The sequence below is a fragment of the Mobula hypostoma genome, chromosome 25, assembly GCF_963921235.1.
Source record: "Mobula hypostoma chromosome 25, sMobHyp1.1, whole genome shotgun sequence".
NCBI lineage: Eukaryota > Metazoa > Chordata > Chondrichthyes > Myliobatiformes > Myliobatidae > Mobula > Mobula hypostoma.
Genome location: NC_086121.1, coordinates 7,939,095 through 7,962,622, shown reverse-complemented (window position 1 = coordinate 7,962,622; position 23,528 = coordinate 7,939,095). Strand labels below are relative to the sequence as shown.

The window sequence follows — 23,528 nt, the reverse complement described above, 5'->3', positions numbered from 1 at the left end:
GAGGCTACCTCAGTAAATATATTTAAGACCAGGTTGGATAGATTTTTGCATAGTAGGGGAACTAAGGGTTATGGGGAAAAGGCAGGTAGGTGGAGATGCGTCCATGGTCAGCTCAGCCATGACTTTATTGAATGGCGGAGCAGGCTCGACGGGGTGGGGGGAGGGGGGGCAGGTAAAGAACCAGGATGCTGCCTGGATTAGAGGACATGCCTTATGAAGATAAACTGAGCAACCTAGGGCTTTTCTTTTTGGAGTGAAGGAGGATGAGCGGCAACTTGATAGAGGTGTACAAGATGAGAAGAAGCATAGATCAAATGAATAGCCAGAGAATTTTTCCCAGAGCAGATATAGCTAATACCAGGGGAAATAAGTTAAAGGTGATTGGAGGAAAGCATGGGGGGGGGGGGTTGTCAGAATTAAGTTCTTTTCACAGAGATTGGTGAGTGCAAGAACACACTGTCAGGAGTGGTGGTAGAGGAAAATACATTAGGGAGATTTAAGAAACTCTTAGATAGGCACATGGATGAAGGAAAAATGGAGGGATATGTAGGAGGGAAGGGTCAGCTTGATCTTAAGCGTAGGTTAAAAATTTGGCACAACATGTGGGCAAAAGGCCTGTAGTGTGCTGTACTGTTCTATGTTTTCTGTACCATGTTTGAGTACAAAATTCCTAAAAGAAAGACAATCTTTTGTGGTTCCAAAATCATTTTTGTGGGCTGTGAATAGTTCAAAGGTAGCTCAAGGCAAAGTCCAGTTCCACTGTGTGACCTTCAAGTGGCTTCAGACATGAGATAAGCAAAATTCTGCAAAAACAGTGAATGACAGGAACACAGACAACCATGTACTTATAAAGTCCTTTTAATCACATCCCATTTTACAGCCACTGAAATACTTTTTTCATGCAGCAGACTCCAATCATTCAAAGTAATGCCGCGATCATCCCCTCGTTAAGTTTGTGTACCAGTGAGTCATTATTGAGCCACTGATAGATCGACTGTACTCCTTACCCAACATCAAGTTCAAAGTCTGCTTCAAGCCAAGATTCAAGATTCTGATCTGAAATTTCTAGATAGTTTTTCCATCCCAACGTCAGTAAACCCTTCATCATTACTTTCGCCCTATGGGTTTTCCTCCTTTGGATAGTTTTCAATCTCTGATGGTGTTCTGATTCATTGCTTGGCCTTTCATTAAGCACCTTGCTCTTAACCTGCATCTTCACAGTAAGATCATCTTTGCCTTTATCATTAGGTTGGATGCGATGGTAATGGAGTTGAGCATATGGAGATTTAAATGTGAGACCATAAAAACTGGAGCTTTGTTACAGAACATTTCGTAAGAAGACAGAGATGATAGCAACAGTGCTGTTTAAAATTAGAGTTTTCCATAGGTAAGTTAAGAAAATTAATTTCAGAGTTAAGCATGTTCTTACTGACAGGGCACAATTTCCAAATCCATCTCAGAGAAGATCTTGAGAAATAATTTCTTTTTGGTGCATATTTGGTTTATATAAATAAAAATGGCTCAAGGAAAAACAGATTCCACATAATCGAACATTAATCCGCATTTTTCCCAAGCAAAAATATAAAATCAGAAATGACGGAGGAAATAGGCAGTTGGCTCTTGCGGAGAGCAAGTACAGTCATGGTATATTCTATACAAATTCAACTACTCTGTTCTAACAGAATCTAGTGATGACCATAGACCTTACTGCTTTTGACGGCTGGTTTAATGTAGCATCTCTGTTCCCATCTCTCAAGGTGTTTTTGCTAATTTTTTCCCCCAAACATTACCAGTACAAGTAATTGTTGATGCTGTGAAATACATCTCCTTTAGCTCCTACAGCAGATGGTGATAACCCTGTGCTCATCTGGTCCGACCCTCCTGCAGCTCCTTCCAAGTTTCAACTGTGGTTTTGGATTCAGGTAGGCAATGTCTCTTGACAGTGGTGGGCAATTCACTTTGCTAACAGCCCACAGTCAACCCAACGATGATCCACTTCTTTTGGGAAGTTTACGCACACAGCAGACACTCCTAGTAATGCTGAAACTCCTTCTGTATGCTTACCAGAGTCAGATCCACAAACAGTTAAAGTAACACTATAGAAATGTTGTATACGACCAACTTGGCTCTTCACGTGGAGCAATTGGTAATTACTCTCAGGGTTTCCCACGTCCAAATTTCTTTGACTTGCTCAACCTTATTCCATATTTTGGCAATAACAAACAGGAACTATAGGAGATGTGATCGGAAGCTATGTTTTGAGAAAAAGGCGAGCAAAGATAAATTACTGGAACAAACAGCCAAGTAGTTTGAAGTCAGGCCAATCTCTGAGGGAGATGTTTGCATTTGTGAGGCTTCACTTGTAAGGAACCTATGGACAAGTTAACGAAAGAGAAGTAGTACAAATGGAACAGGTCAGGAGGCAGTGGTTTCCACCAGGATGTGGCCTGAAGTGACCTAATTTCATTCAGAATGCAAACATTCACAGGAGACACCACGATATGGACTGCTCTGTTCCTTGCTTTTTGTTTCAGGCAGCTGTTTGAGATAGAGACTATGGTCTCAAAAAACTTGTGAAGTCTTATCCAATCAGAAAATAATAGGTTCTTTTTCCATTTCAACCTCAAATGTAGCTCCCTCTCTGTATTACTCAAATATTGTCTGTACAGCAATTTGGTCCATTAATAAGCACATAATACTGATTTGACTTCAGAATTTGATGTTTAGTCATACTGAGGGCAGTATTTCATTTAGTGTTGAAACTCCAAGTGGTTTAGTGGATGATGCTCAGAACCTTCTCCAAAAATAGCAGCTGTCATAGATGGAGTAACAGGACCTAGAGGGTCCACAAAGAGATTTTTGCAGATGGTGGAAATCCACAGTAACACTGCCAAATGTGGAGGAGCTCAGCAAGTAAGGCAGCATCTATGGAGAGGACTAAAGAGCCGATGTTTCTCTCCATAGATGTTGCCTGACTTGCTGACTTCCTTCAGCATTTTGTGTGTCCAGATTGCCCATGTGTGCAATGTTGAATGACTCAAGGAGTATGAGCTGGAGTCAGTGTTGATAAGCCGCAGCCTTAACTTCTGCCTATTACTTTGCTCACTCTAGGTGGAAACAGATAAACAACTTGGTGGCAAGTTTCAATACTTGTGGAGACTGCTCCTCTGCTCACCTACTATGTTGTGGAACAGGTGAAGTTAAGGTAAATAAATATGGACTTTGCAGAGGCAGAATTAACTAGTAAATTTGACTGGGACACTAGAATAGTATTATTTATTTATAAATTGCTGGTGTGCTAACACAACTGGCAATTTGCAGCCAACACAAGCGGTTAAGGTAAAATTGTCTGAATCAGACATTATTTCAAAGTTTTCCCTTGGAATCATTACCTTTCTGCATGTTTATAACTCAAGTTTTATTGACAAATACAGAGAGTCAACTGCTTAATCACAATCTAACTGCACACGGTCACTCCTTTACCCCCTACCTCCTTCCCCTATACCCCATCTTCTCTCACTCCCTTTACCCTCTCAAAACCTTCGCTAATTTCCCTTCACCCTCGAGTTCAACACAGCTCTCTCCCACTAAAGCCCATCTGAACTCCTGTACCTGGATGTGGTTAAAGAATTATTCAGTGATTGTGTGTCCCCTGTACTTGTTCAAGTCAGTGCAGGGGAATGTGGTCTCCAGTCACCCTGAACATTCTTACCATTGAACCAAGACCTCAGTGGTCAAGAACCATGAGGTAGCTGGTTTGCAATGACTACACACATGCATCTTCCACACCTCACTCTAGAGGAAGCAGAATGTCCTCAATCCCGAAGGACTGTCAATGAGAACATATAACCACATGGCTGTATCTAAGCTATCACTTCCCTTGCACAGATCAAATGTTTGCAAACTGTAGCCTGATCACTTGACTCGTTACTGGCCTTGGTCAGTCTTCTCAACAAAAAAAAGGAGCGTTTACTTTGGCTAAAGGGATATTAATGAATATTTAAAGCTGCCTTCGAGAGTCCTTCAGAGGTCAGCAGCAAACCGTATTAGTTAGCCTTACACATCAATACTGATTCTAATCTGCTTTGAGAAAGAGGATTTATTTGTATTAACCAATAACTTCACAGCCTCTGAATCAACTTCACCACAATTAATCAGTCTACATTTATATATCCTTTGGAAGCATCCATCTTACCTATTGATGGACAATGAAGACATATTGTACGACCTGGAAACCAAAATAATGATTCAGATGGCCCTCAGCCTACAGTCCTTTAACCTTCAGAAATAGTTCTGCACTTGAATTCATTTTAGATGTTTCACTATATTAAGCCAATTGACGAAAGAAAAGTGAGATAGGAGCTACTGGAACTTATTAGTTAGGTTGCGGAGAATGTCCTTTACTGTGGTCAATTCAACATGGCTGTTAAGTTGAGCTGAAGGTGGTCAAATTGTTTCATGAAATAATGGAGTACAACTTTAACCCTTGTTGGTGCAGGTCCAAATTATTATCTAGATGGAATTCATCACTCTACTTGAAGCGTCCAAAAGAAGAGTTAATACCCAATAACCTGGATTGATCAATACTTTCCAAGAGGAAAGTGAAGAAAAAAAAAATTCTACCATCTAATAAGTAAATCGTGTCTCTTTAGTAACTTTTGCTGCTGTTTCCCCAATTCTGACTGAATTATCCATTGGTGGAATTATTCAAGCCATTACCTCCTCAGGAGTAATTTGAAGACTGTAAACTTAAGTGGAGTGTTGAACATTCCACTTCTGATGGAGAAAGCGAGTTGTCCAGCTGTAAAGAGCTTTTCCAAACTTCCCATCAGCATTTTTACAAAACATTTTTTTCCCCATTGAGGTCCTTTGTCTGATATCCACGAAGTGTCCAACTGACTCAAGTCCATATAAATAACTGAGAAAGTCCATCAATAGAACATTCTAGACACATTAGACTACTCTAAATTCTACTCATTGCTACCACCACACATCATTTCTTCCCCGGTTAGTAAATATTGAACAATACTTTGATATGGAGTCTATTTTGCTTATCAGGTATCAACAACAATAGCAACAAAAATAGATGTCCACGGATTGGAAAAAAGTCCTCTACAGGTATGAACCTTTAAACAAAACTTGGCTGCAGCAGCCTTGAAATACGTATTATAAAAAGATCAAGTTAATCATATGACAAATAGATGATTGCATTTTCTTTTTCTTGCCTCGATGCAGTAGTACACCACATTAATACCTGCTGCTGTCTGCATGCTTAGCACCAGTCAACATGTTTCTTAGAAGTTAAAGGAGCGCAGGAACTGAAGGCAGATTCCAATCAGCATGGAGAGGCTAAAAGCCTGATATCCACCCGCCCCTCCTCCTCCTAACCTGCCGACACCTACTGATCTTCAATAAGGGTGATGAGATGGCTGACGCATAACGGAAAGGCAGTATTCATCTGTAGTATAGAGTTGTGTCAAGGAGCAGATGATTAGATGAAATCTCTGGTCAGAACATGTGCTTGAGTGCTTTCTCATCAGTGCAGGCCTTGATAGATGTAGAGTGATGTGAAGACCACGTTTGCAGTGAGGCTTAATCCCAGAAGACTCTTCCACAAGATATTTCCACAAAGTCCTTGATTAGAGATTGGACAACAAAACAGAATACATGTAACAATAAACTAAAAGAAGAAGGAACAAGTTTCATGGATAAGAAGATTAGCAATAAAAATAGATAACCCAGCATTATAAAAAAATACACCAAGCTATTAACTTCCTTGCCAAAAGAAAAGAAGTCCAATCTGTCCATAAATGAGATTCTGCAGATGCTGAAAATTTAGAGCAACGCACACAAAATGCTGGAGTAACTCAGCAGGTCAGGCAGAATCTATGGACGTTAATAACTATCTATAGATGCTGCCTGACCTGCTGAGTTCCTCCAGCATTTTGCACATATTGCACCCCATCTATCCATATTTCTCGTCTATTCAAAACTCCCACTTTCTCCTTTGTTCCTAGTTCACTTTTAGGAATTGTCATCCTGTAGGAATATAATAGTACACAATTCCATCCATTAAAACATTGTGCATTCTATGTTTTGAGGCATTCTGTGCCTCCAATCTTTTAATTCTGAATCATATATAAAATTATGAGGGGTATAGATAGGATAAGTGCAAGCAGGCTTTTTTCATTGAGGATGGGTGAGACTAGAACTAGAGGTTATGAGTTAAGGATGAAAGATGAAATGTTTAAGGGGAACATGATGGGAAATTTCTTCACTCAGGTGGTGGTGAGAGTTGAAATGAGTTGCCAGTGTAAGTAGTTCAAGCGGGTTCGATTTCAACATTTAAGAGAAATTTGAATAGATACTTGGACGGGAGGGGTATGGAGGGCAATTGTTTGGATGCAGGTCGATGGGACTAGGCAGATTAATAGTTCAGCATGGACTAGATGGGCTGAAGGACCTGTTTCTGTGTTGTAATATTCTATTCTATTAATCTATGAATAAAAAGATAGTTTTAATGACTTTCTTATTTGTCTGCAAATAACGTAGAACCAATCCTGGCTGAAAGACGTCTGCAGAGTATTTGAAACAGTAGGATAATTGACCAAAGCTAACCACCTTTTCAAAATGTAAGCTACAATTACCAGTGTTCAGCATGCAGAGTAACTGTTGCTGTTCCAACAAGTTAACCTTTGTTTACTCCCAAATATAACTGGTGTCAATTGAAAGTGGCCCGTGTTCTCCCACAGGGTAGTTGCAGTGTGTAACACTGATCGTTTGCAGCCCCATCAAACTGTCAGGAATTATACACCTGGATGTCTCACCTGCACTTGTTTGAAAAATTCAGGGTGATTACATAGATACATCTTCTAATATGACACCTTCCCAAAAAGGTCAATGGTTTAAGCTGCTTAACAGTACAATTAACCCTTATTTTCTCTACTTGATTCAGTCCTTATTTTAAAGTTACAACAATTAGCACCTTGGTTAGTGGTGGAGATACCACCATGGCAGTGTAATCCTTTACTGAAAACCTTACAATAAACACATAGGGGTCAGCGTAACAGTCTCACAGTGCCAGCTGTACGATCAGGGTTCAATTCCTGTTGCTGTCTAAGGAGATTTTACATCCTCCCTGTGACCACACAAGTTTCCTCCCACATTCCAAAGACGTACTGGTTAGGATTAGAGAGTTATGGGCATGCTGAATACATGGTGACTCTTGCAGGCTGCCCCTAGCCCAATCCTCGCTGATTTGATTTGATGCAAATGATGCAATTTACTCTATGTTTCAATACACAGATGTGACAAATAAAGTTAATCTTTAAAGCTATTTAAAAAAGATCTCTGGTAAATTTAGGATTTCTTTCACTATAAAAAATAAGTTAGCCATGAGATGTCAAGTTAATATGAGTGTAACATTGATAAGGCTGTTAACGTCTCATGTGTTTTTAAAGTGGAAATCACCTGATCATTAAGACATACTACCCAGCTTACATTATTTTCTAATATCTGATATCCATCCTTGATGTTACTGAGGAGAAACATTTAAAAGAAATAAAATCACTTTTCACAGTTCTTTTGGAAGGAGCCAAGCCTTATTTAAAATGCTCTAAGTATTAAATATCAAAATATATAAAATGAAAAGTAATTGCTCCTTGTGAAAGGAAACTACATTAGCCAAATAATTGTGAAGTCACATGATGGTGAGCCAGTTGAACAGTGATTTCCAAGATTAGAGCTAACCCTTTGGGATGGTAGATCAATGCTTCAAGCCTCTCTACCTCGGCTCTGGAGACAGGATATATTTTTCCTGGTGAGCTGAGTTTATAACTTTCCTGTATCTCTCCTTCAGTCAAGAATTTGACAAATTCATTTTGCAGTACATTTTCAGATTTTGTTCTAACTTACCCCTGCAAAGGCTCCAGGTCCCTCCTCATTTTAAGGACTCTACAGCTCATGTTGTCAATACTTATTATTTGATAATTATTTTTTTTATTGCACAATGTTGTCTTTTGCACATGGTAGTTTGTTTGCCCTTGTATGCAATTTTCATTGATTCCATTGTGTTTCTTTAAATCTACTGTGAATGTCAGCAAGAAAATGAATCTCAGGGTAGTATATGGTGACATAAATGTACTTTGATAATAAAGTTACTTCGAACTTTGAATCTTCAGGTGCCTGAGGCTCCTGAAATTCTATACTTTGCTCACAAATGCTCACCCCCTTCAGTTACCCCACATTCTTCTTCCTCCCATCAAATGTGGAAGTTTTAGACATTTGGATCTTTGCCTCGAACTCCATTCACCACCAAAAAGTTTTATTTATAATACATCATATCAGTCAAATGTTTTGGTCTTCTGTTGTGATGGTTTTTAAAAATGATTTTTACCTCTTTCCCACTGTACTGAACTCTCTGGCTGTCTTTCCCACATTGAAGCATCTAATTTGTGGCTGTGAAGGTTTACGTTTTAAAATAATCAAGAAAGACAATTGAAAGTCACTGATTCTTCAGATTCTGACTTGATCTAATCACCTTCATCAAATCTTGAATTTAATGTTCATGTCAATCCATTGAGCAATCAGTTGTGCAGCATCTGTGTGGGAAGTTTTGTTTCAGAAAATCTGATGGAGAGCACATAGATCTCAGCTCTGCCATTTGAGGAAAACCAGAATGTTCATTAGCTTTAATCACCCAATTTGAAGAACTCTTCACATCACCACCTTCCCTTTCAACGGGAAAGCTGCAGATCGTCACTCAACACACAGCCGTGGGTCTTTTTTTAATGTTACAGTCACATTTGGTGAAATTAATCCCTAACAGCAAGTGAAACCACATTCTTGAGACTCTCGCATCAGTAATTCATTGTACAGGAGAATTAATTTAATACCACACAACTATTCGTTTACTTGAACTACATCTCCCCTGTGGGATCTTTCTCTTTCCAAGCATCATTTTCTGCTGGAACACTCATCATCGTACAAGAGTGGGATGTGTTTGAAGCATGAGATTGCATCGAGGCCCCTCCTATAGTTATGTTTATGTTTTCTATATACTTTATTAGCTTTCCATATAATTAAATGTGTCAATTGAAAATGAGCTTGTTGCAATTGGTAATAATCTAAGCTCAGAATGTGATTGGAAGTCCGGAAGACAAGGACCAATGGCTGAAGCCCTGGGTCTGCAAGTCTCTGAGTCCACTATGGAAGTTGGAGACCCAGTGTCTGCAAGTCCATGAGTGGAGGCAAAATCTTCGGATATATTTAAAGCAGAAGTTGACAGGTTCTTGATTAGTAAGGGCATCAAATGTTATGGAGAGAAGGAAGGAGAATGTGGTTGAGAGGGAAAATAAGTCAGTCATGATCTCTGGGGGAGCAGACTTGATGGGCCAAGTCATCGCTGATAAAAAAAAATAAAATAACATAATTAAAACAACTGGGCCCAGAACACATGCACTCTTACGCCTCAAACATTCTTTTTCTTTTACCTATGCACACGGAGAACAGCAAGTCTCTTGTCATCCACACCTTTCTGAAGTCTGAACAGAAAAGTGCTATTTTTACACAGAATTGGCTTATCAACTTCAGATATTGGTAAATTGTATAGGTTTGAATCCCTTATTGCAGGATCTTTTGCCATTCACACTAGAGATGTTAAAAGTCAATAACTACAAGCTGACACTCTGAAGTTGGTGAAGCAATTGTCCCTTCATTGTTGGATGTTATTCCTACCTCACCTGTCTCTGACAACATCTAATGTGTAAAGGGATGCTATGTTTTAGGAAGACCTTTTAAAAAAAGTCTCACTATAGAGATCTCACTAGTCAGGCTTGAGGACGCACCTCCAAAATCATCCCTGCCTATCCTGTCTATAGTAAGCCGAAGTGTCTCCAGAGGTCTCACTTGACAATAACTGCCCCAGGCCATCCCTGCCTGGATGTTGTCTTTAACCCTTGCTGCCTTATTGCAACTTTCACACTCCCTCCTCTTTGTCCAGTAGAGGACAACATAAATTTTACTGAATTTCAATAGCGCCGAGACTCTGAACTTCTGTGACAGTTTCATCTAGGACATACATACAACACTCCTAGCTAACAATGGTAAAAGCAACACCCCTCTTAGACAATAGAAAGTCTAGTGCTAGTCGATTTTGAAGGGCCACTGTACGGATTGCCAGCGTTTTGGCAGTAATGTCATCGATGGTCTGGCTCGTGTCATGTATTGCTAAGTAGCAAGCTTCTCTAGCAGTGCTGAGGACATGAGAATGCTCTCACCAGCCAGTCTAGCATGTTCCCAGAGCAGGAACACTACAATCCAGAAACACTCGGTATCCATGGTCCTTTTATAGGATCCCCACTCAGTGGGATGGACAGAGGAGAGGGGAGGGAGGGGGGAGAAAGAGGGGAAAGAAAGAAAAAAAAATGACACATATATGGTACTATGTAGGCCTGATAACAGCAACCCCTTCATGGATTCAGTTCAGGCCAATAATCCCAATTTAGAAGGGGTACCCCGGTAGGCAGTGATAGGCCTGATGCCCACATACCCAGTAAGTACCAATAACGGGATTCAGAGGGTCACCAGTTGTACAGACACGGCACGTACTGCTGCTTAAATCCAGTCACATCCCTGATGGTTACAGTAACTCCATGAATCAGCTTCGGAGCAGGAAGGTAGCAGCTTATGCATTTGTTGTAAGTAGGTTGATGCCAACCCTCAGGATAATTGCACTGGCAAGAGTCCATTGGGCAATGCAGTTCTGTGCTCCCTTACAGTTCTAATTTCATTATTGAAGTAAATCATCTTATCCCATTCCCTTCCTCACCTTATCTCCTTACCTGACCATCACCTCCCTCTGGTGCCCCTCCTCTTCCCTTTCTTGCATCATCTTCCAATTTCTCCTCACAGATTCCCCATTCTCCAACCCTTTATTTCTTTCACCAATCAACTTCCCAGCTCTTTACTTCACCACTCCCCATCTCCCAGTTTCACCTATCACCTACTACCTTCCTTGTACTTCTTCCTCTCCTCCCCTCTCCTCACCTTCTTGCTCTGACTTCTCATCTTTTTTCCAGTCCTGATGAACAGTCTCAGCCCAAAACATCGACTGGTTACAATTTTCCATAGATGCTGCCTGGCCTGCTGAGTTCCTCCAGCATTTTGTGAGTGTTACTTATAATACTCTTGAACCTCATCTGGATTCCCTCCGAGGAGAAGTCACACACGCAGCCCCTTTCTCTCCTATACTTCTCCATCCACCACGGGGCTGGTCAGGGGTACACATGCACACTCTTGCTCAGCATCAGTCAGAGGACCTAGAACTTACAACCAAGTTCCTGGGGAAACGTGGAATCTTGCCCAAGTTATCAGAAGCTTCAGGTTAAACCAAAGCATCTGGATGAGTTAGGTAAAGAAGATCTGCCAGTACATTTGGAAGAATATCGTAGGCACAAGAGACTGCACATGCTGGAATCTGAGACAAAAAAATCTGCTGGAAGAACTCTGCAGGTCAGGTAACATCTGTGGATGGAAGTGGACAATGCTTCTTATCAAAACCAGTTTGTCAACACTGTGCAGGTGAAGCATCTTGACTTAAGATGAAGAATGTTCATTTCCCTCCACAGATCTTCCAGCAGTTCTTCACTGGATAAATAATGTAATTTTCAAAAATCTGAGGAAACATTTTGCAATGTATACTTATTGTTCTTGCAGATTCCACTCAAGACACATAGACATTAAAACCTGCAAAATTTAAATGCACCTAATGCCGAAAGGGTTAAGTATAATTATGGTCTGCTTCCTGTGTCATTAGACAGTAAAAACTCAGATAATACAGATTTTAGGTAGAATAGGGAAGAAAGCCTGTCTCCTGTTGCCCTAAACTGTCAGCCAGAATGCTCGGGGCAAGATTGTTCAGTGTGGGGATGTGATCGGCTCCACTTGAAACCTATCTTTTCTGTAATTCCATGACATTTCAGTGATGCAGTGAGATACAGTTTAGTGCTGTGGTTGCAGAATTGTTTGTGCAGTTGTTTGCTTCCCCCCAGGTTCATTAGGAACCACTTCTATCCTTGTAGCTTCTGCACTCACTAACAATTAGCAACTTTCACCAGACACCTTGTGTTTAACAAGCTGCAGAGAAGCCGACATCTTCCCTGGGGCCAGACAAGCTCAGCTAATGTGACTTTTTGACCTTAACCCTGCCCCGTGCTGGATTAGGCTGCACCTGTTCCTAGAGAAATACTTAGTTTTGTAACAGCTTGGGGTCAAGACTTCAGGGAACTTTTCAACTGTAATGGGTGGGGGGGGGGGGTCAGGAGATAGCTATGTGCTGGTTGAATATTAAAACAGCAAAATATTTAGTTAAAACAGTTACCATTCTTCCACTGTGTTTAATAAAATATTCAGGGAAGTAGATTCAAGATTGTTTAATGTCATTTTCCAGCACACAAGTGTAAAGGAGAATGAAATAATTGTTACTCTGGATATGATGCAGCACCAAAAACAACAATAAGATAAAGAACACAATAATTAAAAAATAATAAATATATAAGATAGTTTATATACATTGATTCTATGTCTATAAAGTGACTCTAGGCACAGGAGTGTTTGTATATAAAGTGACTCTGACAAGAAATGATAAAGTAGTGGTGGTGTGGTGGTGCATTCGAGTGATCCCTATAATCTTCTATTATATTACACTACATCTTAAAGCCAATTTTAGGGATAAAAAGTCTTTAAAAATGTAAATTTAATGCACACTTTGTTGGATTAATTACTTATTTATTTAGAGGTTCAGTGCAAAATAGGCCCTTCCGGCCCTTTGAGTCGCGTCACCCAGCAGCCCCCGACCATCCCAATTTAACCCTAACCAACTCACGGGACAACTTACAATGACCAATTAACCTGCCTGGCTTGTCTCTGCACTGTGGAAGGAAACCCACTCGTTCCATGGGGAAGACATACAGAGGATGTTGGGATTGCACCCTGCCACCTCAAGCTGTCATGGTGTCAAGCTAACTACTACCCTAGCATGGTGCCCCATTAGCATTGTTGCAAGGATTTACCCATGTGTTCAACCAAATTCTTATCACCAAGCTGAGACGTTTTTTATTCAGTCTCTGCCCTTGGGTAAGGACAAGACCCAGCATAATACAGAGGAATAAATGAGGTTATAAACCTGCTAGGGGCAGCTATTCACATGGTAGCATTGCTGTTTCCTGCTGATCCTTTTCCAACATGTTCCACGATATCCTTTAACTCTCCTTCTGCGAGCTGTTGTAATATTTTGTGTCAGGGAGGTCTTTTTCTATTTATCTATCTGATCTCTTTTATTTATCGATCTAGAATTTTTAAAGTTATTTATCTACCTATCCACCCAGACGTGCAGCTCGGAACAGGCCCTTCTGGCAAATGAACCCCGCTGCCCAGCAATCCCCCAATTTAACCCCAGCCTACAATGACCAATTAACCTACTAACCAGTATGTCTATGGATTGTGGGAGGAAACCCATGCAGTCACGGGGGAGAACATTCAAACTATTTACAGGTGGACTGGAATTGAACTCCGAACTCTGATACCCCAAGCTGTAGTAGTGTCATGCTAACTACAACACTACTGTCGCATCCTGGTAAACTGAAGATGATACCTGTTACTCTGTACAGAATTTGTGGGCCCCACTTGACCACTGGGGAAATCAGAGGCCCGACATCTGCGAGTCCCCGAGTTCAATGGAGACCAGAGGCCCAAAGGCAGCCTACCCTGGATTGAAGGCCTTGTCCCTGAGAGTGTGTGTAAGTGGGAGCAAGGAATCTTGTTTTGCTGTTGTTGTTGTTGTTCTGCTGGCTTGCTACATTGGTGTTGGAAAGTGAGGAGACACTTGCGGGCTGTCCCCAGAGCATACTTAGGTTGTGCTGGTTGGTAACACAAATGGCGTATTTCACTGATTGTTTTGGTGCACATGCGATAAATAAATGAATCTGCAGTAAAACGGGAGGATGCATTTATTTATTACATTCACTGTCATTGGATAGGCAAATGTAGTGACTTTATGCAGAGTGAAGATCCCGGCAAGTAGGCATAAAGATAATCTGCTAATTTTGATAGAGAAATGTCATCCAGATTGGTGGACAGTTTAATGTACAAAGCCTTCTTATTCATCTGCTTGAGAATGGAAGGTCAGGCTTCAGTTTAACATCCTGTTCAAAAACTGGCTTGGCTAAACAGTCAGCCTCGATTAATTCTTACAAGGCTCAACGGCGTACATTTATAATTTATCACATGTATGTTTAACATATTGTGAAAGGCGTTGTTTGTGTAATCAACCAAAGGATGTGGTGGACAAATGTCGCCACACTTCTGGTGCTAATATAACATGCCCACAATGTTCTGCAGAACAACACAAGCAACAACAACAACAGAGCAAGCCCCTTTCCTTCCTCCCACCCACTCACACACATACAGTGCAAAAGTCATATATATCTATCTATCTCTCTAAGGCGACTAAGATTTTTGCACAGTACTGTATCAATGAATGTGGAGTGGCGAGCGAGTTTATAAATCTGGCAGGAGCAAAGGATTAGGAATGGCGAGGGTGGAGCATCACAGGAGGGGTATGGGACAGGTGGCAGAGGAGTGCCAGGGTGGGGAGATGTGGCGCAGGTGCAGACCCAGCCCTGAGCCACTAGGCAAGATCGTTTGATTCCAAACAATTGGTTTATTGATCATTACAGATTGCTTTTCTGGTGCTTCCCACTCCTCCCTCCTTCCCCTTTTCCCAATGATGATCCCCCTCTCCCTGTCCCCTTCCCACTCAGTCCACAATGGAGACACATATCAGAATCAGGTTCATCATCACTCACAAATGTCATGAAATTTGTTATTTTTGCAGTAGCAGTACAGTGCAATACATAAAATTACTACAGTACTGTGCAAAAGTCTTAGACTCCATAGCTGTAGATACGTGCCTCAGACTTTTGCACAGTACTGTAGACAGTCTTTCAATCCCCGGTCTGACTGCCTCTGGGCCTAGGGCTTCCAGTGTACCATAAGACATAGGAGCTGAATTAGGCCCTTCAGTCTATCAAGTTTGCTTCGCCATTCAATCATTGCTAATTTATTAACCCTCTCAATCCCACTTTGCTCCTATTTCTTTTGGTATTATACAACAAAGACTCGAATTAATTCCCAGGTGAGCCACCCCTATTTATTTGATACTCTGAAGGATCTTCCCTCTTTTACACAGCCAGCCTGCTGCCTAATTCCTTCTGTGGCCCCACAGTGATAATGCCCTGGTCACATATCCTGGAATGGCAGCAATTAACTCTACATTACCTGGTGTCCATACAGTATGAAAACACACTGCTGAACCCTGCCAATTGATAAGATCATTGGTGATCCTCTGTCCACTTACCTGTGTGATCCCAATTCCCCCCAACAGTCCAAAAAGCCAAGGGTCTGCACTTGAGTGTTGAACACACTCACTAAATGACCTTGGGCTTGCAGGTTATAAAGATTCTCATCCTTCTGATCAAGCCAAGATATAAAGATATTTGGGATTACATTGGTTACTAGCTGAGAACCAATGCCAAGATTTGTGGTCCAGAGTATCTAACTCCACATTTCTCCACAAAATCCCCACACATGCTGAATAAATCTGCTTTAGGGTAATTAATCCTCATAATTATATCTAGGGAAGGTGTAATGAGATAGTTTCCTAACCTCAGAACAAGTGCTTTTAGATTTTCACACATGATTTTCCGGCAGAGATTGACACCGCCCACATCTGCAGAGTGGTTAATGTGGGGTAATCCAACCAGGACAAAATGAAATGGCAGATATATTAGGGATTTTTAAGATAGGCATAGGGATGGCAGAAAAATGGAGGGCTATGTGAGAGGGAAGGGTTAGATTGATCTTGGAGAAGGTTAAAAGGACGGCACACCATCGTGGGCCAAACAGTCTGCACTGTGCCGTAGTGTCCCATGTTCCTAAACAGCGTGCGGGACAGTGGTGTAGCAATTAGTTTGACACTACTACGGGGCCAGCGATCCCGGGTCCAGTCCTGTCACTGCCTGTAAGGAGTTTACACATCCTCCATGGGAGTTTCTTCTGGGAGCTCTGGTTTCCTCCCACACTCCAAACAGCTATGGTATGGTTTATTTATTTATCGAGATACAGCATGGGACAGGCCCTTTCGCCCCTTCGAGCTGTGCTGCCCAGCAATCCCCCAATTTAACCCTAGCTTAAATAGCCAACCAACTGATAGGCCTTTGGTCTGTGGAAGGAAACGGAACACTCGGAGGAAACCCATACGGTCACAGGGAGAACGTACAAACTCTTTACAGGTAGTGGTAGCTATTAGTAGGTTAATTTGTCACATGGGTGGAATTGGGCGCCGCTAGCTCATTGGGCCAGAAAGGTCTTTTACTGTGCTGTAATTCTAAGAGAGGAGGACAATGGTTCAGCCTCCAAAAACCAGCCGTGGAACCTAATCCTCAACTAGTTTTGAAGTTGTATGTTTTACCCATCCCTATTGTGATAATTGCTTTAATTTCGACTCTCCTCCAAAGATACTGATTTCCTCCAGCAGTTTCTTTCTCACTCCTGATCTACATCTTTGTAACAGCAAATTATTTTCTCTGACAATAGACAATCGGTGCAGAAGTAGGCCATTCGGCCCTTCGAGCTAGCACCGCCATTCACTGTGATCATGGCTGATCATCCACAATCAGTACCCTGTTCCTGCCTTCTCCCCATATCCCTTCACTCCACTATCTTTAAGAGCTCTATCTAAATCTTTCTTGAAAGAATCCAGAGAATTGGCCTCCACTGCCTTCTTAGGCAGAGCATTCCACATATCCACATCCCTCTATGTGAAAAAGTTTTTCCTCAACTCCGTTCTAAATGGTCTACCCCTTATTCTTAAACTTTGGCCTCTTAAATAAAGCGGTAGATAAAAACAAGACAGTAATAGAAAAACAGTATTAAATAGATAAGTAGCAGAAAATAAGTTGCTGCAGCACCAGAATATCACAGTAATGCACAAAGTGCCGTTAGTGCAAGTATTTGAGTCCTTGTGTATGCAAGTGTGTGCTCACAGTTTCAGTCACTGTTCTGTGGGAGTGGTGTGATGGAGGCCACAGCTCTGGGATAGAAGCTGTTCCTCAGTCTATTTGTTCCGGCTTTTAATGTCGTGAACTTTTTGCTGGACAGCAGCGGGTCAAACAGGGTGCGGTCGGGGTGTCTGGTGTCTCTGGTTATGCTGATTGCTTTCCTCCTGAGTCTGCTGGAATAGATGGTGTCCAGTCCTGGGAGCTCCATCCTGACAATGCCCTTCAACCCATCTATTCCATGCTGATCTGATCTTCTGGTTAGTCCCATTTACCAGCACCCAGAGCATATTTTATCCACGTACCTATTTTAGTAAAGAAAATAGCTGGCACACCTTGTCCTGCTCTCTTATCTAAAAGAAGTTCTATGATATTGAGCTGCCTTCTGCACACTCCCCCCTCCCCCACCCACAAACCAACAATAAAAATGCAGAGGTTTCTCTTGAAGACCAGCAGAGAATAACAGAGTAGAAATACAGGAAAGGTCTGCTTAAACCCAGATGGCCTTCTGGTTGCAACTCTCTGCAGTACTGTTCAAAAGTCTTAGGTACATATATATAGCTAGGATGCCTAAGACATTTACACAGTACTACATAATTTTTATGTATTGCACTGTACTGCTGCTGCAAAAAAAAAACAACAAATTTCATGATATACATGAGTGATGAAACTTGATTCTGATCTGGGTCTCTATTGTGGACTGAGAGTGGGACAGGGGCAGGGAGAGAAGAATCATGGTTGGAAAAAGGGGAAGGGGGGGGGGGAGCAGGAAGCACCAGAGAGACATTCTGTAATGATCAATAAACCAGTCGTTTGGAATCAAGTGATCTAGTCTTGTGTTTCAGGGCTGGGTGTGTCTGCACCCGCATCACCCTCTGCCCCCGGCATTTCTCCTTGGCCACCTGTCCCACACTCCTCTCTTGGTGTTCCACCCTCACCATTCCCTGCATCCTTTGCTCCTGCCAGAATCACAAACTTGCTCTCCGCTCCTAGTTGACAAATACAGTACTGTGCAAAAGTCTTCGGCATCCACATATATGTACTATATATTTCTCAGACTTTTGCATAGCACTATATCATCCAACAAATGCCACCTTATAAACCAATGTCAAATCTGCCTTTAGATTTGCTAATTTATAATTTAGATTTGTATAATGTATCATTTATTAATGTAAAAAAAAATTATTTATTTAGAGATGCAGCACAGTAAGTTAAGAGGCCCTTCCGACCCAATGAACCCATGGCACCCAAATACACCCCATGTGAGCAACTAACCTACTAATCTGTATGTCTTTGGAGCACCCAGAAGAAATCTACACATTTACAGAAAGAACATACAAATTCCTTTCAGGCAGCGGCAGAATTGAACCTGTGCTGCTGGCGCTGTTAATAGCACTACGCTAGCCATGATGCTACCGTGCCTCCCCAAACAGGAAACTGTTGGAACATGGATGGGAGGGGCATAGAGGGCTATGGTGCAGGTCAATGGGAGTAGGCAGTTTCAATGATTCGGCATGGACTAGATGGGCTGAAGGGCCTGATTCTGTGCTGTATTTTTCAATGACTCCTCTATGTCATCAGCAGGAGATATCAATATTTTACAAGTAGCTCACTGCTGCAAGAACTGAACCCAATACACCAAATGATCATGAAATTCTTATTCGCCACACACATTTATATGTATTAGGAATTTGTTGTGGTGTGTTGGTGCATCATGCAATAGAAAACAACATTCAATAAGGATAAATAATGACATTAAATAAAGCTAGAGATACAGATATGGAATAAAATGTACATAAATATGTAAGTACCAGCAGGGATTTATAATGTACACAGCATTATAAAAAGTGGTTTAAAGTGCTTTCAGTCCAGCATAGTGACTGAGGTTGTAGATAGAGGAAGGGGGCTAACTAAAACAGTTGATCAGAATAACTGCGTTGGAGAAGAAACTTTTATGATGGCGCGGAATTTTTGTTTTAATAGCTCTATGGCACTTTCCAGAAGGCAGCTTTTGGAAAAACGTAGGTTGCTGGGTGGGTAATATCTGCAATGATTTTTCCTGATCACTTCTTTGTCCTGGACACATATAATTACTTCAGCCTGAAGTGCATTGTTCATGAAATAACCAATTTACTAAATCTCTCAAGATTCATTTTCTTTAGAAACAATGCTGTTAATTGCTCAATAGAAGCCATGTTAAGTTTGCTTCAAATATCATACCTTTCCATCCTCTGCTACTGTCTGTTGCCTGGTGGCCGACCACATTAGTGGTGGTATCTACCAGACATGCCGAAGACCTTGAAGAACTGTCCTTCCTGAGACCAGTAGCCTCACTGTACATGCTTCCACCTTCAACAGACTTGGCTTCTAAAGAGAAGAGAACATGCCCAAACATTGTTAAGATATTTTAACAAGACGACATTCAGGGAAAAACATTTGGAAATTAAAGTGCAAAATCAGTTCATTATTGTCACATACACTGAGTGACCACTTTACATCTGCTTGTTAATGCAAATTTTTAATCAGCCAATCATGTGACTGCAACTCAATGCATAAAAGCATACAGACATGGTCAAGAGGTTCTGTTGTTGTTCAGACCAAACATCAGAATGGGGAAGAAATGTGATCCAGGTGACTTTGACCGTGGAATGATTGTTGGTGCCACACAGGGTGGTTTGAGTATCTCAAACTACTGATCTCCTGATGTATCATGCACAACAATCTACAGATTAGAGGATGGTGTAAAACAACAAAAAACATCCCGTGAGCAGCAGATCTGTGGGCAAAAACAACCTGTTAATGAAAGAGATCAGAGCAGAATGGCCAGACTAGTTCAAGCTGACAGGAAGGTGATATTTATGTCAAGATATTTTAAATAATTCCATCAATTATAGATCTAGTAACAATGGTAAGGAGGCAAGAGGTGACATGATAGTTACCTGAAATAGTGAAAAGCATAGATAAGGTAGATAACCAGAATCCATTTTGCATGTTAGAAGTGTCTAAAACTAAAGGGTAGATGATTAAGCGGAGAGGGAGGAGGGTTCAAGAGTATGTGAGGCATAACTTTTTCTCACGAAGAGTAGCCTCTCGGATTTTTATGGAAACACAAGCTGTGCAGTTGATTGGATTTGTAAACTCCATGGTTTAGAACTAAACACAAAAGATTTTGCAGATTTTTGGGAACCCAGAGCAACACACACAAATGCTGAAGGAACTCAGCAGGTGAGGCAGTATCTACGGAAATGAATAAACAGTCGACGTTTTGGACTGAGATATCAACTGTTCATTATTTTTACAGATGCTGCCTGACCTTCTGAGTTCTTCCAGAATTTTGTGTGTTTGCTATGGTTTAGAGCTATTAATCTTTGAAAATTTCTTTGGCTTCCCATAAAGTCATTCCCTCATTTGCACATTCTAGCAGGTTGATGTGCTGACTGTGTATTCTGTACTTAAAAGAAAACTCCAGTCAGTGCTGATAGAAACATAGAAACACAGAAAACCTACAGCACAATACAGACTCTTTGGCCCACAATGCTGTGCCAAACATGTACTTACTTTAGATATTACCTAGGGTTAGCCATAGCCCTCTATTTTTATGAATTTAAACAGTCATTTGAATTTAAATGAAATGAGGTTTTCAGTGGCTTCATAAGTTTTACTTTTAAGGTTTCTTGCATACTTAAAAACAGAGAAGGTCACTATGTCTGGGGCTAATGGCACATCATTTCAACAAGTAGATTAATCTGTACTGTCATCTGCGAGACTGAACTGATTGCAGGCATTTAAATCTGCAGGGATAAACCTTTTGTTCAATTAATCCCTGGAGATGGCCTGAAATCTTTACTTCACTTCCGAATGGGTTAATTTCCTCCCTTCCTGTTAGAGTATCGCTGACAACACCAGGTGTTGCAGAACATCGCAGGATCCACTGTTATCTGAGGATAAGGATGAGGAAATCCGATCTTCCTTCAACCCCTTTCTGCAAATGTATAATGGAATATCTTGGAGACATGTCTTCCCCTAACTCCCTTAACTTCGTTCCCATAAAATTAATGTCAATCAGCTTTGAAGCTAAAACCTTGTGATAACTTGACAAGGGGGATCAGCAGAAAATAAACATGCATTATTTGTGATTAATTCCACAGATAGACTGGATCCCCAAAAGTTACAGCAGCAGGTTATCATTACGAGGATCACCCATTTCCACCTGTGTAAATCTCTCTGTCCCCCTACCATCCGGCAAGAGGTACCATAGCATTAGGACAAGAACTGTAAGGACGGGAAACAGCTTCTTCCCCCAGGCCACAAGACTACTGAACTTCCTACCATCACCCAGGTCTCATCACTTATGAAGTGCCTGCAGCACTATACTCTTTTCATTTATGTTGTAAATGCACCTTATTATTCATCAAGTTATTTGTGGTGATATTACTTTATGTGTTGTGTGTGAGTTATATCTACACTCTGTTGTGCACCTTAGTCCAGAGGAACGTTGTTTCGTTTGGCGGTATACACGTATATGGCTGAATGATGATAAACTTGAACTTCCATGTACATCTTAGCAAACTTGCTGCTGAAACTCTCACTCTTAGCTGTGCAATCTCTAGACTTCACACTGGCCTTGTTTACCGCCTCTACTCTGCAACCTTGAGGTCATCCAAAGCTATGTAAACTGTGACCTAACCCACACCAACTCCCATTCAGCCATTGCCTCCCATGTTTCCTGGCCTACAATGGCTCCCAGTCAAGCAACGTCTTGCTTTTAAAAATCTTGTGCTTGTTTTCAAAACTCTTGAATTTCTCATTAAATCTGTAATCCCATTTAACTGCATAACCCTCTAAATCATTTTTGACTCTTTAGCTAACTAAAGCAAGGCCTTTTCCCACCCTGATAATTTTCTGTCCTTCCCCTTTCCATCAGGCAGAAGATTCAAAATCTCGAGAACAGGCTTGGGGCAGCATGGTAGCTTACCTTAAGTCCTACATCACCAGGTTCAGGACCAGTTATTGCTCTTCAACCATCAGGTTACTGAACCAGCATGAATAATTTCACTCACCTCAACACTGAACTAATTCCACAACCTTTCAATGACTCTACATCTCATGTTCTCAGTATTATTTAGATTTTTATTAGAAAAAAATTGTCTTCTTTTACATATTGGATGTTTGCCAGTCTTTATGTATGATTTTTCAAAAATTCTATTGGATTTTATTAATTTCCTGTAAGTGCCTGCAAGAAAATGAATCTCAAGGTAGTGTATGGTGACATATACATAATTTGATAAGTCTACGTTGACTTTTGAAGTAATGATGATTTAATTTTAAGTACAATCTCTAAAATGAAAGTCTTTTTTTTCTTAGCACTGTAAGACTGAGATGAATTAAATCAATCTTCTTCCCCCTGAGAAACATTCCTCAACTACAGGAGTACCAAAAATCAACCCTCAGAACTCAAGTTGGGAGCTATATTTTATGCTTTTACATCTCAAAAATACAGATTCAGAAAACCTGTTCACAGTAAGTTCTATCCAATTTAGATTGGGATGAAAAATGATCCAACTGATATGTACAAACATATGAAAAAATTACTCAGATTCCGTGCCAGCAGAGCAGAGCTGGAGGGAACGAAATATACCTAGAGCCCAGCTACTACCCAGCAATGCAAGAAATGGTTCCTTGTCTTTCTCTATTAGAAGCTACCGTAGCAGGCACCATTTAGAGATTGTAAGACATTTTGTTTAGATCCCACAAAGCCAGGGTGAGACAGAAACCATAAAAGAGGAGCAGGATTGGGCCATTTGCCCATCGAGTCTGCTCCACCATTCTATCATGGCTGATTTATTATCCCTCTTAACTCCATTCTTTTGCCTTCTCTCCATAACCTTTGACACCCTGACTAAACAAGAACCTATCAACCTTTGCTTTAAGTATACCCAATAACTAGGCCTCCTTGCCATTTATGGCAATGAATTCCACAGATTCACCATCCTCTGGCTAAAGAAATTCATCCTCATAAAAAAAGGAAACAAGAGCCCACCCTGAGTGAGGAGAGGGTGTGAGCGAGAGCTCAGCTCAGCAGGTGCATGGACAACAGCTGAGTGGAGTACAAATGTTGAAAATTGGAAAGGACAAGGTCTGACCACAAGGTATGGAGAATGATCCAGAGCTCAAGGTGCCCCTGAACAAAACTTCTCATCTCTATAGATTCCAGGAAAATCTGGAGAGAGCATAGTCTCTCAAAATCTGTAACTCTCTTACTAAGAAAATGCCATAAAACAACCCAATGGATTTTTCATTTCTACAAGCCTTTTCTTTAAACATCCAAAATCCGGCAAAGTCAACAACAATGATTTTTATTTACTTATTGAGATACAGCAGGGATAACAAACATCCTTCCGGCCCTTCGAGCTG

At 41.0% G+C, this 23,528-nt stretch overlaps 1 protein-coding gene across 3 annotated transcripts in view; it reads right to left on the bottom strand.

Annotated features, from left to right (window-relative positions):
• Positions 1–555: 555 nt before the first annotated feature.
• Positions 556–23,528, bottom strand: part of tmem201 (transmembrane protein 201) — a 168,209-nt gene continuing 145,236 nt past the window's right edge. For all 3 annotated transcript variants that reach the window (XM_063033497.1, XM_063033498.1, XM_063033500.1), the window contains 2 exons: positions 19,335–19,481; positions 556–5,634 (listed from right to left, as the gene is read on the bottom strand). In XM_063033497.1, the coding sequence (XP_062889567.1) occupies positions 5,537–5,634; positions 19,335–19,481 (245 nt within the window). In that variant the 3' untranslated portion in view covers positions 556–5,536. The remainder of the gene's footprint in view (positions 5,635–19,334; positions 19,482–23,528) is intronic.